General features: G+C 26.1%; 1 protein-coding gene across 1 annotated transcript; it reads left to right on the forward strand.

Moving 5' to 3' along the window:
• The first annotated feature begins 269 nt into the window (after positions 1-269).
• On the forward strand, positions 270-4,213 carry LOC123204958. Its single transcript, XM_044621784.1, has 4 exons — positions 270-618; positions 887-1,202; positions 2,316-2,475; positions 3,614-4,213. The coding sequence occupies exons 1-4, from the start codon at positions 409-411 to the stop codon at positions 4,080-4,082; spliced, it is 1,155 nt and encodes a 384-aa protein (XP_044477719.1). The 5' UTR covers positions 270-408; the 3' UTR covers positions 4,083-4,213.
• The last annotated feature ends 10,800 nt before the right edge of the window (positions 4,214-15,013 follow it).

Below are 15,013 nucleotides of genomic sequence, written 5' to 3' on the forward strand. Positions count from 1 at the left end.
AAAACGTATAGATATAATTTTATTACATAACAAAAGATTCTAAAAAATTCTAAAACTAGATTAAATAATATTATATGTATAATTTTATTTATAAATAATAATATATCTTTATATAATTAAAAAAATAAAAATAAAAATAAAATAATATCTAATTTTATATATATATATATATATATCGTTATTTATATAAAAAAAGTTACACACAAAAATTATTTACGTAATTTTGTTCAACTAGGATTGGCCTTCATTTTTGATATTTTGAAAGAAGATGCCCAATTTTGACATTTTCTATTCAACGGACAACGACAGTAAACTCAAGTGGTTGTCCTTCCAGCCAACTTCGTTGTCGGTCTCCCTTTCGACCGTGTCTTAATACATTTCACACATATTTCTCTTACTCTGCCTCTCATGGCTTCCACTGTATCATTCTCCATCTCTTCACCTTCTTCTTTCACTCTTTCTCGCAAACTGTACGGACCATTTTTCCCTCAAAAACTTTACAGATCATTTGTCCCTCAAAAACTCTGCTTTCGAAAACCCATTTCAGTCAAGGCTTCTTCAACTTCTCTCGATTACTCTACCCCCTCAGTCCTCGAAAAACAACCCGCCCCATTAAAGGTTAGACTAATTTGGTTTCATGTGTTAGTTTTGTATTTTTCATTGAGTTTTTTTTTTCATTTCTCTTCATTGAGAAATTATTCAGGGTCTTCTAGATGGAATTTTTGAGTAATTATATAATTTGCAGGTTTAAGTTTGTGAATTATGTAATAGGAAATTAATTGTTTTTGATCTTGATCAATGTGATGTAGCAGATTATGATTTTAATTTTGTTTAATTTCGGTTTCTATTAATTTTTTTCTCTCACGAATGGTGTTGGTTTATTCAGAGTGGTAATTGGCAATGGAAATTCAAGGATAATTTAATCAATATCTATTATGAGGAACATGACAGGGAGAGCTCTGACCCTCCCAAAAATATCCTTATGATACCAACGATTTCTGATGTTAGCACTGTTGAAGAATGGAGATCTGTGGCTAAAGACATTGCTCAACGAGAGGGCAAAGTCAATTGGAGGACTACTATTGTTGATTGGCCTGGTTTGGGTTACTCTGATAGGCCAAAAATGGATTACAATGCTGATGTCATGGAGACGTTCGTGGTTGACTTCATCAATGCGCCGGATAGCCCTGTAAGCTCATCAGGTGGTTAATTTCAAACTTTTTGTGTTTATTAAAGTTTAAGTCTACCATTCAACCATTTATTTATATACTTAAACTTTTAGTTCTAGTAGTTATTTGATGTGTTATGAAAGCCAGGTTCACCTAGTGGTTTATGTTCAGATACCCCTATTATATTAAACTATCTTGTGGCTGTGGTTGTTGGAGGTTACTAACTAGAGTTAATCACTTTGCCATCATTGTTAACGTGATTGCTCTGTTTGAATAATTAATTTTTTTTTAAATTTAGTTTCATTATTCTTGATTTTATTTATTGATTAATTCTTGACAGTGTAATTATTTTTATGAGAGGTTTAACTGCATTTCTGAATCTTGTTTCAGCTTATGTCATAATCTTTTGAAGCATATCTTGTTCTCTGATGCAATTGTTTCCTATATACAGTACCTACGTCCAAACCGTGCCCCTGTCACTGCCTAACAAAATGAAGAAGATGAAATAAAAGGAGAAACTAACTTTTTTGATGAACCATAAGTTCATTACGTGAGTCTGTATGTATGAAAGCAAGGAATAAACTGATAATCTAAGATTTAACTAGTTAATATGCTATAATTTTTTCAATGGATCGTAACAGGAACTTTCTTTAGCTCTAACTGATATTTTCTCTCTTTTATCATGCCAGCTTTTAGTTTTATGGGGACATTTTATGAATGTCTATACTATCTGTCAATCCAATGACATATTTGAAGTAACTTGCATTTTCCATTTTTAATAAAATGAAACCATGGATTTCATAATTTGATTGTCAAGATATGTGCACAAGTTGGTTTCTATGCAATAGATATATATGCTAGTTCCAGGACACACTGTTTTCATCTCCCTGTATCAGTTGTTTTTGCTCATGCCTGCTATAGTGTTTAGCATTCTTGAGCTGATGTTCCTCCCTGTATCCATCCTTATATATCTCTTCTGCATTCCCTGTCATGCTTTATGAATGGCTGTATGTTTTTCGTTTTTTAACTGATACAATAATTTGTTTGTTGTCTCTTTTGAGTTTTTGTTATTTTAAATTACTTGTTTCAAATGTTGCTGGGCAATTTTCAAGTTTTGCATCTAATGATCTTCAATTTTTGAACCAGAAAATGATTTGGTCGTCTTTGGAGGGGGGCATGCTGCCACAATAACAGTTCGTGCTGCAAAAAAGGGTTTGGTAAAACCCACAGCAATTGCTGCTGTTGCACCCACCTGGGCTGGTCCACTCCCCATTGTATTTGGTCGAGATTCTAGCATGGAAACAAGGTATGCTATAACTCTGTATCAACTTCAGTGTAGAGACCTTGTTTTCTGTTCCTAAAATTCAGTGTGTGCTTTTTTAAGATGTTTGTGCACAGTAGGGTAGGATTGTGCAAGGTGCACAAAAATTCAGACTAGTACACCTTGTTATCTATTAATAATCTCGTGTGAGAACTCAAACTATTAGGAGTCTTTTTAGTGGTTATTGCAAGGATGAAGATATATGTCATGCTATCTCCGTAACTAATCATTTCTTCCAGATAGAATGCAATTTAGATTTTTTAGATTCTGGCTTAGTGCCTACTTTCACTTGAATTCAAGTTGCATAGAATAGATTACTAAATAAGACAAGGCAAGAAAGTCATGTTTGAATGGGGATGAGATCCTGTTATAAAAGAGAGAAAGAATAATTTCCATCTCCAAAGTCTTTTTATCTAAGCATTTACTTTTGTAATGATTTTAGGATTACAAACAGATGTATAAACCCCAAGAATATCATTATTTTAAATTTTAATAAACTGTACCTCTTCTAAACTAGAAGGAACCTACTGGCACAAAAGTTTTTAGAGCATTCATCAGAGAAACAATTGGCTCTCTCCACAATGGCTTTTACTGGGTTTATTCAATTTTAGGTAAAATTAAGGTCTAGCATATATAGAACTAATTTTGTTTTAGGATTTAAGAATTTTATCTGATTTCTTTTGTTAAGAGAATAGGGTCTTCTTAATACTAATATTTCCTTTGTTACTACTCAAACTTCATTACCAGAAAGGGAAAAAATTTTAGCTGCAAGGCCTTATGGTAGTAGTTTCTCTTTCTTTTATTTCCTCTTCATGAATGTATTTAGAAATGAGCTGTCTTCCTAATAGTACCTGTAATGGTACAGTGTAAAATCTGAATTGAAATTTTTATCTTACAAGATAATGTGTCCTCCATAACTCTTAAAAATAAGTGTGCAAGTTCTCTTTTAAGTGAACAAAAGATAGTTATTGGTTCTTTCCAGCTGATTTGATTAGTTTGTTCTTCTGACTCTACATTGATTCGCTTGAACCAGAAATTAATGAGAAATATGGATATAAGGATTATATGTCTGTTTAGTTCAGGAAACTGATTTCATTTTTCCGATTTTGTGTGAAATTACAAGATATGGGCTGCTGAGGGGAACCTTAAGGGCTCCAGGCGTAGGCTGGATGATGTATAACATGCTTGTCAGCAATGAGAAGGCAATTCAATCCCAATATAAATCTCATGTCTATGAAAATCCTGACAATGTAACTTCAGACATTGTAGAAAGCAGATATGCTCTTACAAAAAGGAAAGGAGCACGATATGTTCCTGCTTCTTTCTTGACTGGTCTCCTCGACCCAGTTAATTCACGAGAGGAGTTCCTTGAATTGTTTGCAGATTTGGAGGGAAAAATACCGGTTCTGGTCATGTCAAGTGCAAGTTCTCCAAAGAGGTCAAAAGCTGAGATGGAAGCACTCAAAGGAGCCAAAGGGGTCAGCAAGTTTGTTGAGGTTCCAGGTGCTCTGTTGCCACAAGAAGAGTTTCCCACAATTGTTGCAGAGGAGCTTTACCGGTTTCTGCAAGAAATTTCTGAAGCAAACGCATGATATCAATCAAATTGTTTTTTTTATTGAAGTAATGCTGTTGAGATAATAAGTAAATTTATTACTGCAAACAGGTTAATGCGTTGTAGAGGTTAGTAGAAGGAAATGAATAGAAAATAATTGCGATTGTTTAAGGTCTAGGGTTTAGGGTTTTCTAAGAGTATTTAAAGGGTGGTTTAGCTTCAAAAACATAGACTTTAAGACTATAATTTTTTACTATTAATGACTAATTTTAGTAAAGTTAATTGATTAATTAATTTATAATAAAATTATATGTATATATTTTAAGTATATAAAATAGGTATATAGATAATATATAATTATGTAATTAGGTGATTATAAATTAAAGATAAAATAATATTCAATCACATGATGATATATTATTTGTATGTGTATTTTATATATTCAAAGTGTGGATATATAACATTACTCGTAGCCGATAAAACTATAGGTATTGATTTTAAATATACAAATAAATAAATATTTAATATTTGTAGGTGATTTTAAATTAAAGATAAAATAATATTTAATTATATAATGACACATATAAATGTGTATTAATTTGTACGTATAATATTATTCATAAAGTGGCTTTGGTACACCAGCCTTAAGAGTGAAAAATGATTACTCTTGTTTATCATGTGCTTTGTTTGTAGGCCTTTTTGCTTGTAAAACCTACCAAAATTTAAGTTGGAATAGTTCAAGGAAAGGCTTTTGAAAGGATATGTATAGATTCGAGTGCTTGAAATAAAATCAACAATAAAATTATATACACAAATAATAATATATAATTATATAATTAGATAATTTTAAATTAAAAATAAAATAATATTTAATTATATAATGATATATTATTATTTATGTATAAATTTAAGCCAATGCAGGATGTGGTTTGTGGCAATAGATCTCATTGTGTGATGGGCTTTTTTATGTGAGGAACGGCATCATATGATGGGCTGTTAACAACATGTGTCATTGTATCAAGCCCTTTGTAGCAATGGAGTGTGATCATATACAATAAAATTACATATCATCAAATAATTAGATATTATTTTATTTTTAATTTAAAACAATCTAATAGTATAATAATATATTATTATTTGTATATAAAATTATATATGGGTAAACTCAGATAATCACTGTATCAGATAAGTCAAGGTTTCATAAACATGATAAAAATTTATACTTAAGTCTTTATTTTGAAAGTTTAATGTTCTATTAATTTTTTTAACTCTTGAAATTATAAAATCATACATATTATTTATGTCCATAACACTTCTTCATTATATAATAGGCTTTATAGCAACATATGTGTGATGGGCCTTACGAGCCAATTTGTGCCATCATTTGATGTGCTGTTTAGCAGAAAAAGTCTAAAAGCGTCATTGGTTATTAAAAGAAAAGTGTGTTGGGCTTATATAACTAGAATGACATAAGCTTACTTTTTAGAGTGTCTTGGGCTTACATGCTTAGACAGAACCCATGACATTTTAGGCAGAAAATGTATAATGATCATCACAAATGGTAAGCCCATGAAAAGAATAATCTAGAGCATTCAAGGGATGACAAATTTTATTTAAACAAAATTCGGGAGAAAAATTATATTGACCATCAAAACATATACTTAAATCAAATTGTGCCAAAGAGTCATGTTATATGTACATTTAATTATGAATATTTAATTAAATACTTAAACGATGTTTCATTAAGTGTTTGAATTTAATTTTATTTTTAATTTAAAATTATTTAATTATATGATAATTTATTATTTAAATACTAAATTAAATACTTAAAACTAGATAAACATAGTTTTATTATTGTGACTCCTTAACTATTTTACTTTGTGTTCGTACACCCACCTCCATTACTATAGTGTTTTTTAATTTTTAATTATTATCAAAGTAATACTATACATATATATTTTTAGTACATAATTCAAATATATATATATGATATATTATCATATGATTTAGTGTTACTTTATTTTTAATTTAAAATTATTTAATTATGTAATAACATATTATTTATATAGTTAAATTATGTACTAAATATATATATATATATATATATATATATATATATATATATATATATATATATATATATAATTTTATTATTATTGTTAACCTGCCAAAAAAAAAAAACCTTTATTGATTTAGCCATGATAATCAACTATCTTCTACATTTAAACTTAAGGAATCAGATTGTTTGGACGAATGATTAAGAATGAGAAATGTCAAAAATAAAGAAAATGTAGCAAATCAAATGTAATGCCCTTAATTTCTCTTATGGGAGTTTGGTTCGAGAAATATTTTATTACTAAAATTAAAAGACTACCTTAAAGATAGATTATCTTGAGAATTACTAAGTGTAAATTATTATTATTATTATATTTGAAAAAATCTGATAAAACTGAATAAGTATAAATAATTATTTTATTTGATAGAAGTAATAAAAGAATATTGATGTATTATTTTACTTAAATACATTTGGGTATAATTATTCTAAAATATTTTTTTATATTATTTGTTATATTAATTGAAAATGAGATTATTTTCACTCTAAAAAAATTAATAAATACAAATATAGTTATAATAAAATAAAGATTATCTTTGTAACATTTTAATACTTAAGGTGAATATGATAATCAGATTATCTATTATATTACATGTTATATGACCATTGATAATAAAATATTATAAGAATCTTTTATTACTTATAAACCAAACAAAATAAGGTATGTAATAAAAAATCGAAATATCCCCATATTTTTCTAATATTTTTTTAACACCCTTATATGTTGTCTTGTATCAAAATACATATATCTATTTCTAACATTTTATTTAAAACCTTTTTACAATGTTTAATATCAAAATACTCTCATATTTTTCTAACATTTATTTAACCCCTATAATTATCTAACATTTCATTTAACATCCCCAAGTGTTGTGTTGTCTAGAAATGCATCTATCTACTATTGATTTGTCATTTAAAACCATCTTACAATGTTTAATATCAAAATACCCCTATATTTTTTTTAACATTTATTTAACTCCTATAATTATTTAACATTTCATTTAACACTCACATATATTATCTTGTCTCGAAATGTATTTATCTACTTTTAACATCTCATTTAAAACTATCTTAAAATGTTTAATATAAAAAAGTCTCCCATATTTTTCCAACAGTTTAATTAACTTTCTATAATTATTTAATATTTCATATAACACTCTCATATGTTGTTTTGTATGAAAATATATTTATCTACTCTTAGCATATCATTTAAAATCGTCATAAAATGTTTAATATTAAAATAACCCCATATTTTTTAACATTTTATTTAACCCCTTATAATTATCTAACATTTTATTTAACACCCTTATATGTTGTCTTGTATCAAAATACATCTATCTATTTCTAACATTTCATTTAGAACATTCTTACAATGTTTAATATCAAAATGCCCTTATATTTTTCTAACATTTCATTTAACCTCCTATAATTATCTAACATTTCATTTAACAACCTCATAGGTTATCTTGTATCGAAATACATCTATCTATTCTTAACATTTTATTTAAATTCTTCATATATTATGTAATATTAAAATGCCCCCATATTTTTCTGACATTTCATTTAACCCTTAAATTATTATCAAATATCCAAATACCTCTTTTATATGACATATGAACTAGATTTAACAATTAAAATTAAGTTTTGAGTTAAGATTCGTATAAATATTTTTTTTTTATCACAAATTAACTTTTTTTTTTACTCAAATTAAAAAATATGAATTTTTTTCTTTTAAACGAACCCGCAGTAATTGATATTGAGTAAAAATGAGAGTGAGAGTGAGTATATAAATTATTTGAGAAATATATGTAGTGAGAGTGAAAGAGTTTATATAAATGTAGTAAAAGGTAGTTTTAGTATTTTAAAAAATATTTAGGGCACTTTTGCTTAAAAGTTTGAAAAGTGGGTATTTTTATTTAGGAATAGAAAAAGTGGGTATTTTTGCTTAATAAAAGGTAAAATGGGTAATTAATTCAATTTCCCTAAAATAATCCTTAAAATTTAGCCGTTTATAGCTTGACTGAGCAGGTTTTGTGTAATTTAATGCTGGATGTTTGAAACAGTTTTGTGTGTTTCCTGAAAACAGAACACCCAACATTTATTACAATGTTGCCATCCCATCCTGCTGAGCCTTAATCTTCATGGGCCCTTCAACACTTTAAATATATGTTGGGCTTTGGGCAGCCTCTATTGTCATAAACAATTATAGGTTTAAAATTAAGACAAAAGAAAAAACACACTCATAAATTTTGTTTTTCATCACTCAAATGACACTTTAAATAATGTCTTAATCAAATAAACCCTATAACATTATGAAAAGCGGTTGTTTGCACTTTGCAATTAAAAAATAATGTATTATTTGAATACCTAATTGAGTATTTAAAATTGAATATGCATACATTATATAGAAGAATCTAAAATGTTAAAAAAAAGTACGATTGAAGATTGTACAAGTCGGGCTAACGTCAGTGTAGGTTAGTTGTTTGCAATTATATTGTGTTTCTATTTGTGAGAAAATGGGTTGGGTTGGGTTGGTGTTATTTATTTTCTCTTTAATTAGATACACGTGTTTCACCATTAAATAAGTACTAATCAAATTTAATATTAATGTCCTTTCAAATATTATATTTGTCCTTTTCATTTGAAATTACTATTTTCTTTCCTTCTTTGAATTAAATTACGCTAGTTAGTCAATTTTAAATTTATAATGAAATGAAAAAAATATCTTTCTTTTTTAAGTTATTAGAAGTTTATTAATACGTTTTCTTTTTGTCCTTTGAATTAAATTACGTTAGTTAGTAGATTGTTAAATTTATATTGAAATGACAAAAATATCCTTCCTTTTTTAAGTTCTTAAAAGTTTATTAATGCATTTTCAAAAATATGTGCAATAAAAAGTGTGTCTACATATACATTAAGTAAATAATTAATACATTAAAATTAAAAAAAAAGCACATTGTATATGACAAATTTGAAAAAAAAAACATAACACACATTAGAGATTTAGAATTATATAAATATCGCCCGTATTAGTTGGATGTATAAACTCAATCGAGCCTATAGCTATTGTATTAAATAAGTTAAAGTTTCACAAATATGACAAAGATTCGAACTTAAACTTTCTTCTTATAAACTTTAATGTTCAATTAGTTTTGCTAACCCTTGGGATCATTTTTTTTTTAATTTCAATGTGGCTTGTAATGTGGTTTTTTTTTTTTTTTCAGTTTAGTGTTGTTTGTGTAAGTAATGCTTCATTTAAAAAAAGGGTTTCTTGTCATTTTAATATAATTTTAATTAGCAATCTTATTCTTATGTGCTCCTATTTTTTCCTACCTATGGGGTACGTAGATATATCATAATGTAATTTATGTCTATTTATTTTTAATTCAAAATCACTTAATTATATAATAATATATTATCTGAATATTTCATTAAATACTCAATTATTAAATTTTAATAGTCACGTAAACCATTATTATTAAGTCCAAGGTATAAATAGTAGTAATTTGAAATGAGAAAGGACCAAGACTTGCATTTGAAATGATTGAACTAAAATTTAGTATATTTAACCACAAGGACCAAAAGGAATTACCTCTATATTTATACATAATAATAATAAAATTATATATATAAATAATGTGTATAATTTTATATACAAATAATAAAATATTATTATATAAATAAATATTATTTTATTTTTAATTTAAAATTATTGAATCATATTATAATATGTCATTATTTATATACAAATTATAATCTAAATTGATTGATAACTGGTTTTCTTTTGACAACAATCGACGTAAACATAATTTAATATTTCACTAATTTAGTTGAAATAGGATAATTTAATGCCCCTTAGGTGTCGGTGAACTTCATGAGTTAACTTTGCATCCCCCGGGTTTGTAAACTTATCAATTTAGTCCAGAAAGATCAAATCAAGTCTCTTTATTCCTATTAGATCAAGTCGTTATCTTCCACCAAATGACGTCAGGATATTTTTGTCCTTTTGTACAAATAACTTAATCATGTAGTAGGAGGAGCGAAAGGGTTTGTTGTATGTAGATCTTGCCTTTTGTATCATCGGATCATAATTATATCATATTAGTTTAGATTTTATGTTAGAGATTTTCAATTTTAATACGATTCGAATTAAAATTATGTTGAAATTTGTTAACTTTAACGCAATCATTTAATATTCAGTTGATCTAACTCAACTTATATTATCCTAAAATTATCTATTATTTTCATTCTTTAAAGTATTTTTATCGTTTTAATTTTTTCGTCAAATTATTCTAAACTACTATAAATAAAACATACAATATAAGATTTTATTTTATTTACAAATAATCTGAAAATTTCATATTAAAACTTTTAAAACATATCTATAATTTGACTAACTGAATAACATTTTTATTACTTAATAATAAAATAAAATATTTAAATAAAAATAAAAAATAATATAAGTAATTACAAATAGATAAAGATACAATTATATATAATTTATAAAGATTTTAACTGTTATTGATATTATTTTTTAATATTTTTATAATTTATCTTTAATAAATTATATTAAAATAACATTTTTCTAAAACATTCAAATTGATTTGAATCATATCGAGTTACTTTTATATGAATTCTAACACTACCTAATTTAATTTTGAGTCATATCGGATTTATCCGAAATAAATTTTGCGTTAAAAAAAAAAATATCATCATGTAATTATGAGCAATTTTATCTTTAATTTAGAATAACATTTTTGTTAACGTATAATGACATATTAACTATATATCTAATTAAGTATTCAAAATTATGTATATATAATATTATTCATAAGTAAAATATTAACATGACTTAATTAAAGAGTAATGAAAGAAGAATATAACTATAAATACAAATAAATTATATAAATCTATCTTAACAAATTAAGATAATAACTTATGATTAAGTAATATAATTATTTTTTTATTTTAAAATTATTTAATTAAATATAATTATTTTAATATATATAGATAAATTTGTATAATTTATTTATATATAAAATATTACTTAATATGTGGACAATATTTTCATGGGCATTTACTTGAATTAGATGCATAGCCAACCAACTCTGAGACAGCATTAAATTGGATTTCAGAGACATGCTGAGTGACCGCAGGATTTGTGTGGCATTTATGTGATCCAAAATTATTGCAAACGTCACTTCTGATTTTTTTTAATTGTAGCCAAACATAGGGATTAGAGTGGAGTCAAACTAAATTTGGAATCGATTTGAATTTGAATTAAATTAAATTTAAATTTAATTTGAATAAAACTAAATTTAAATTCAAGTTTATTTTAAAATCGTTTGACTTTAACTCATTTAACGAGAGCCAAGTTTGATTTTGATTTGAATTTAAGTTTGAGTTAAGTTTTAAAGGAAAAATAGCTAAAATAATCTTATTTTTTTTGTGTTTTAATTAAAATAATATTATTTTAATTAATTTATATTAAAATTTGTTAAATTCATAAGTTTAATGAACTAAACAATCCTAAAACTCATATTTAAATTCTAATTTAAAAATATTTAACTCTCGAAATCAAATCCGAACTCTTTTAAGCTCAAGTTAAAGCACAGTGATTAAAAGAAATTAATTTAGTTTATGGTTGGTTTCTGGTGAGTAATAAATAGCAAAAAAATCAGTATTAAATGCATTAAATTTGTGGCAGAATTACATACCTCTGCCCCTGGATCGTTTTAGTCCTGCGAAAAAATCAGAGTTCAGAGCAAAAGTGGATCTTATAAGGCCACGTGGCATTAAAATAGAGGTGTGTGAGTTAAATTGGCCTAATTAATGTTATTTATTTAAGGCCAAAACACTTATTCCCACCCAAGGTATAGTAAAATCCTAGTCCAACCCTCTAACTTTCAAAAACCCAAACATCTGTCAATAATTTAGAAAACTAACAATTTTTTTCTAAAATTAAGTTAGAGTCAAGGGTAAAATCATTATTTAATAATAATATTTAAAACTTATATTATTTTACTTATTTAATTTAAAAAATTAATAATTTTTTTTAAATTAACTTTTAAAAAGTAATATTTTTTCTTACTTAGGGTTTCTAATTTCACTAACAAATTTCTAGCCAATGATGGTTGATCTCTCTCCCTCCTAGTGTTGTCTCTCCTTTTGATGCTCAATATTAGACCGATGACATCAAAAAATAAGTCTTTTAGCCTTTATTTATAATAAATAAATTTGTACGCACACAATTTTTATATATAATTTATATAAATAATTAATTAATATATTATTATATAATTTAATAATTTTAAATTAAAAATAAAATAATATTTAATGATATGATATAATATATCACTTTCATATCTAAATTATTTATTAAAAATATATATTTATACCCTTATTATTATACCTAACCACAGTCTTTTGAATGGTAAATGTCCAACATATTTAGTTGTATTTAAATGTGTGATTGTTACTTCTTGTCTTCCTCACTCTCGCAAGCCACATGGGCGGCAAATATTTAAAGATTATTGTAAAGAATTTTAGGGAGTCGATATTTTATAACTCTAAATATAATATTTTTTAGTGAATTTTAGGTAATATTAATTAAAATATAAGTATATTTTAAACCAACAAATTTAACTATATATTATTTTAACTACTAGTTTTTATGTAACAAATACACCTCTGTATATAAACAAGATATTCTTTCATATTACACTATTTGCAAAGCTGAATAAGTTAGACATATAAGTAGTCTCTCTTAACTCCATGATTATAACTAATATTTAAGTGGTGGGTGGAGATCCACATGATATTATGTGGCTCTGTTGTGGTGTCGGTCTCGGTTTTTAACATGTTATGGGTTGCCTATACGTGTGACAATGAAATGCTTTGCATACTGAAAATCAACCTTGACAGGTTATGAGTTATGAGATATAGTTTGTGGGTAAGTATCATCACCTAGTCAGTTTAGATCTGTATTATAAGTGCCAATCCCATGATGAGATATGACAAGTTTGTTGCATGAGTTATCATCTGCACACCAGAGACGGGACTTACTCCTCACCATAGAAGTTGTCCATCATCTTCCCTTAAGGAGTGGAGAATTTGGTCAAGAGGCGTGGGACTTCTCATCAACTACTTGCGGGGAATTGATGTCCTTACAGGCACTATAATAACCATAGAGTGGTAATTCTTTTTCGTTGTGATGTCATTAAAGATGAAGATATGTGCTAAAAAAAAAAGATTATGTTGGAAACATGAGAACTTCTATAAGAGGGCCACCTTCTGTTGCCAATTCATTGATGTGTAAATTTACACAGATGAAAAGTATACCCTAATAGTTAATTGTTTAAAAGTAAAATAATAACAAATCTTGTAACTTAAACAAACCCCAATAGTTTTGATTTGTCGCGAAATTGGAGGATTATTGGTATTGATTGATAAGCCAATTTTTATGTAATTATCTAAATCCATAGCTTGTCAAAGTTTCAAAGCAAAGGCCCTTGTTTACTGGTTTGAGTGGTAAAGAGGTAAAATTCTAAGATGAAAAATTTGAATTCAATTTCCCCAACAATATACCAAAATAAATGTGGTCTGTTATTGAAAATTTGATTTGTTTAGTCCTGCTTCAGTAAGCCGATATAATTTAGAGGAGATTCCTTTGTTAAAAAATTTAAAAAAAAGTTTCAAAACAAAGCCAATGATATAAATAATTCAGGGTTGTGAATCTATCTAATTGATGTAGATTTTGGCAACTAGGACTATACTAAAACTGGGAATTTTCAATATGATTCATTTAAAATGATATTGATATCATTAATACGATACTGATATGATAAAAATCTAGGGTTAAGTTTTTTCGATACAAAATTGTTTTGGATAAATTTGACACAATTCAAAATTAAATTATGTAGTATTAGAATTGATATATAAGTAACTTGATATGATTCAAATTGATTAAAATGTTTTAGAGAAATATTACTTTAACAGAATTTACAAGAAATAAATTTTCAAAATGTTAAAAGATAATATTAGTAACAATTGGAATCTTTACATATTGCATACGGTTGCATCTTTATATAATTATAATTACTTATACTATTTTTTATTTTTATTTAAATAATTTATTTTATTATTAAGTAGTAAGAATATAGTTTGATTATTAAGTAGTAAAAAACTAAAACGGTAAAAACACTTAGAGAGTAAAAACAATAGATAATTTTCGATTAATTTAGGTTGAGTTTGGTCAATTCGAATATTAAAGAGTTAGGTTAAGGTTAAAAAATTTCAGTACGATTCTAATTTAGATTAAGTTAAAATTAAAAATTTTTGATAAAAAATCTAAATTAATACGGTATAAATATAATCTAATGATATAAAGTGTCAAGTCTAGAATATATGGATGATAAAAGAGTCCAAAACAGGAAAAATAAATGAATCAATACTAGTCTTTTTAAATGCTATTGATAAATATCTAACTAATTCAATATTAATTTAAGTAAAAGCTTATCAAAACGTAAATTGGTTGCGAATTAATTCCAAGTTCAAGAAGTCATAACAATTATAGTTTAATCGAAATATTGGCAACTTCTCGTTGCTATCGATCGATAAGATCATTAATATATCCAAGTCAAATTCTACCAGCATTTTTGGCGAAGATTGTCAACTTTTTTGGCTCTTGAGAAAATACTTATATTCGGTGAGTTACCATCAACCATTAATATATGGTTATTATTTCATTGTTAATTTAAAGGCAGCTAGCAGCCAGAGGGCATCTCCAATTTTCTTTAAAAAAAAAAAAAAGTGGGGTTAATATGATATTATATAATTATATATTTTTCATATAAATT

Source organism: Mangifera indica, chromosome 20, assembly GCF_011075055.1.
Source record: "Mangifera indica cultivar Alphonso chromosome 20, CATAS_Mindica_2.1, whole genome shotgun sequence".
In the NCBI taxonomy this organism is placed as follows: Eukaryota; Viridiplantae; Streptophyta; class Magnoliopsida; order Sapindales; family Anacardiaceae; genus Mangifera; species Mangifera indica.

What these genes read in the sequence shown, in the direction of transcription:
- LOC123204958 (XM_044621784.1), top strand. Translation starts at nt 409, where the DNA reads ATGGCTTCCACTGTATCATTCTCCATCTCTTCACCTTCTTCTTTCACT. An exon ending in AACAACCCGCCCCATTAAAG is followed by an intron (nt 619 to 886) that starts GTTAGACTAATT and finishes TGGTTTATTCAG; the next exon opens with AGTGGTAATTGGCAATGGAA. An exon ending in GATTCTAGCATGGAAACAAG is followed by an intron (nt 2,476 to 3,613) that starts GTATGCTATAAC and finishes TGAAATTACAAG; the next exon opens with ATATGGGCTGCTGAGGGGAA.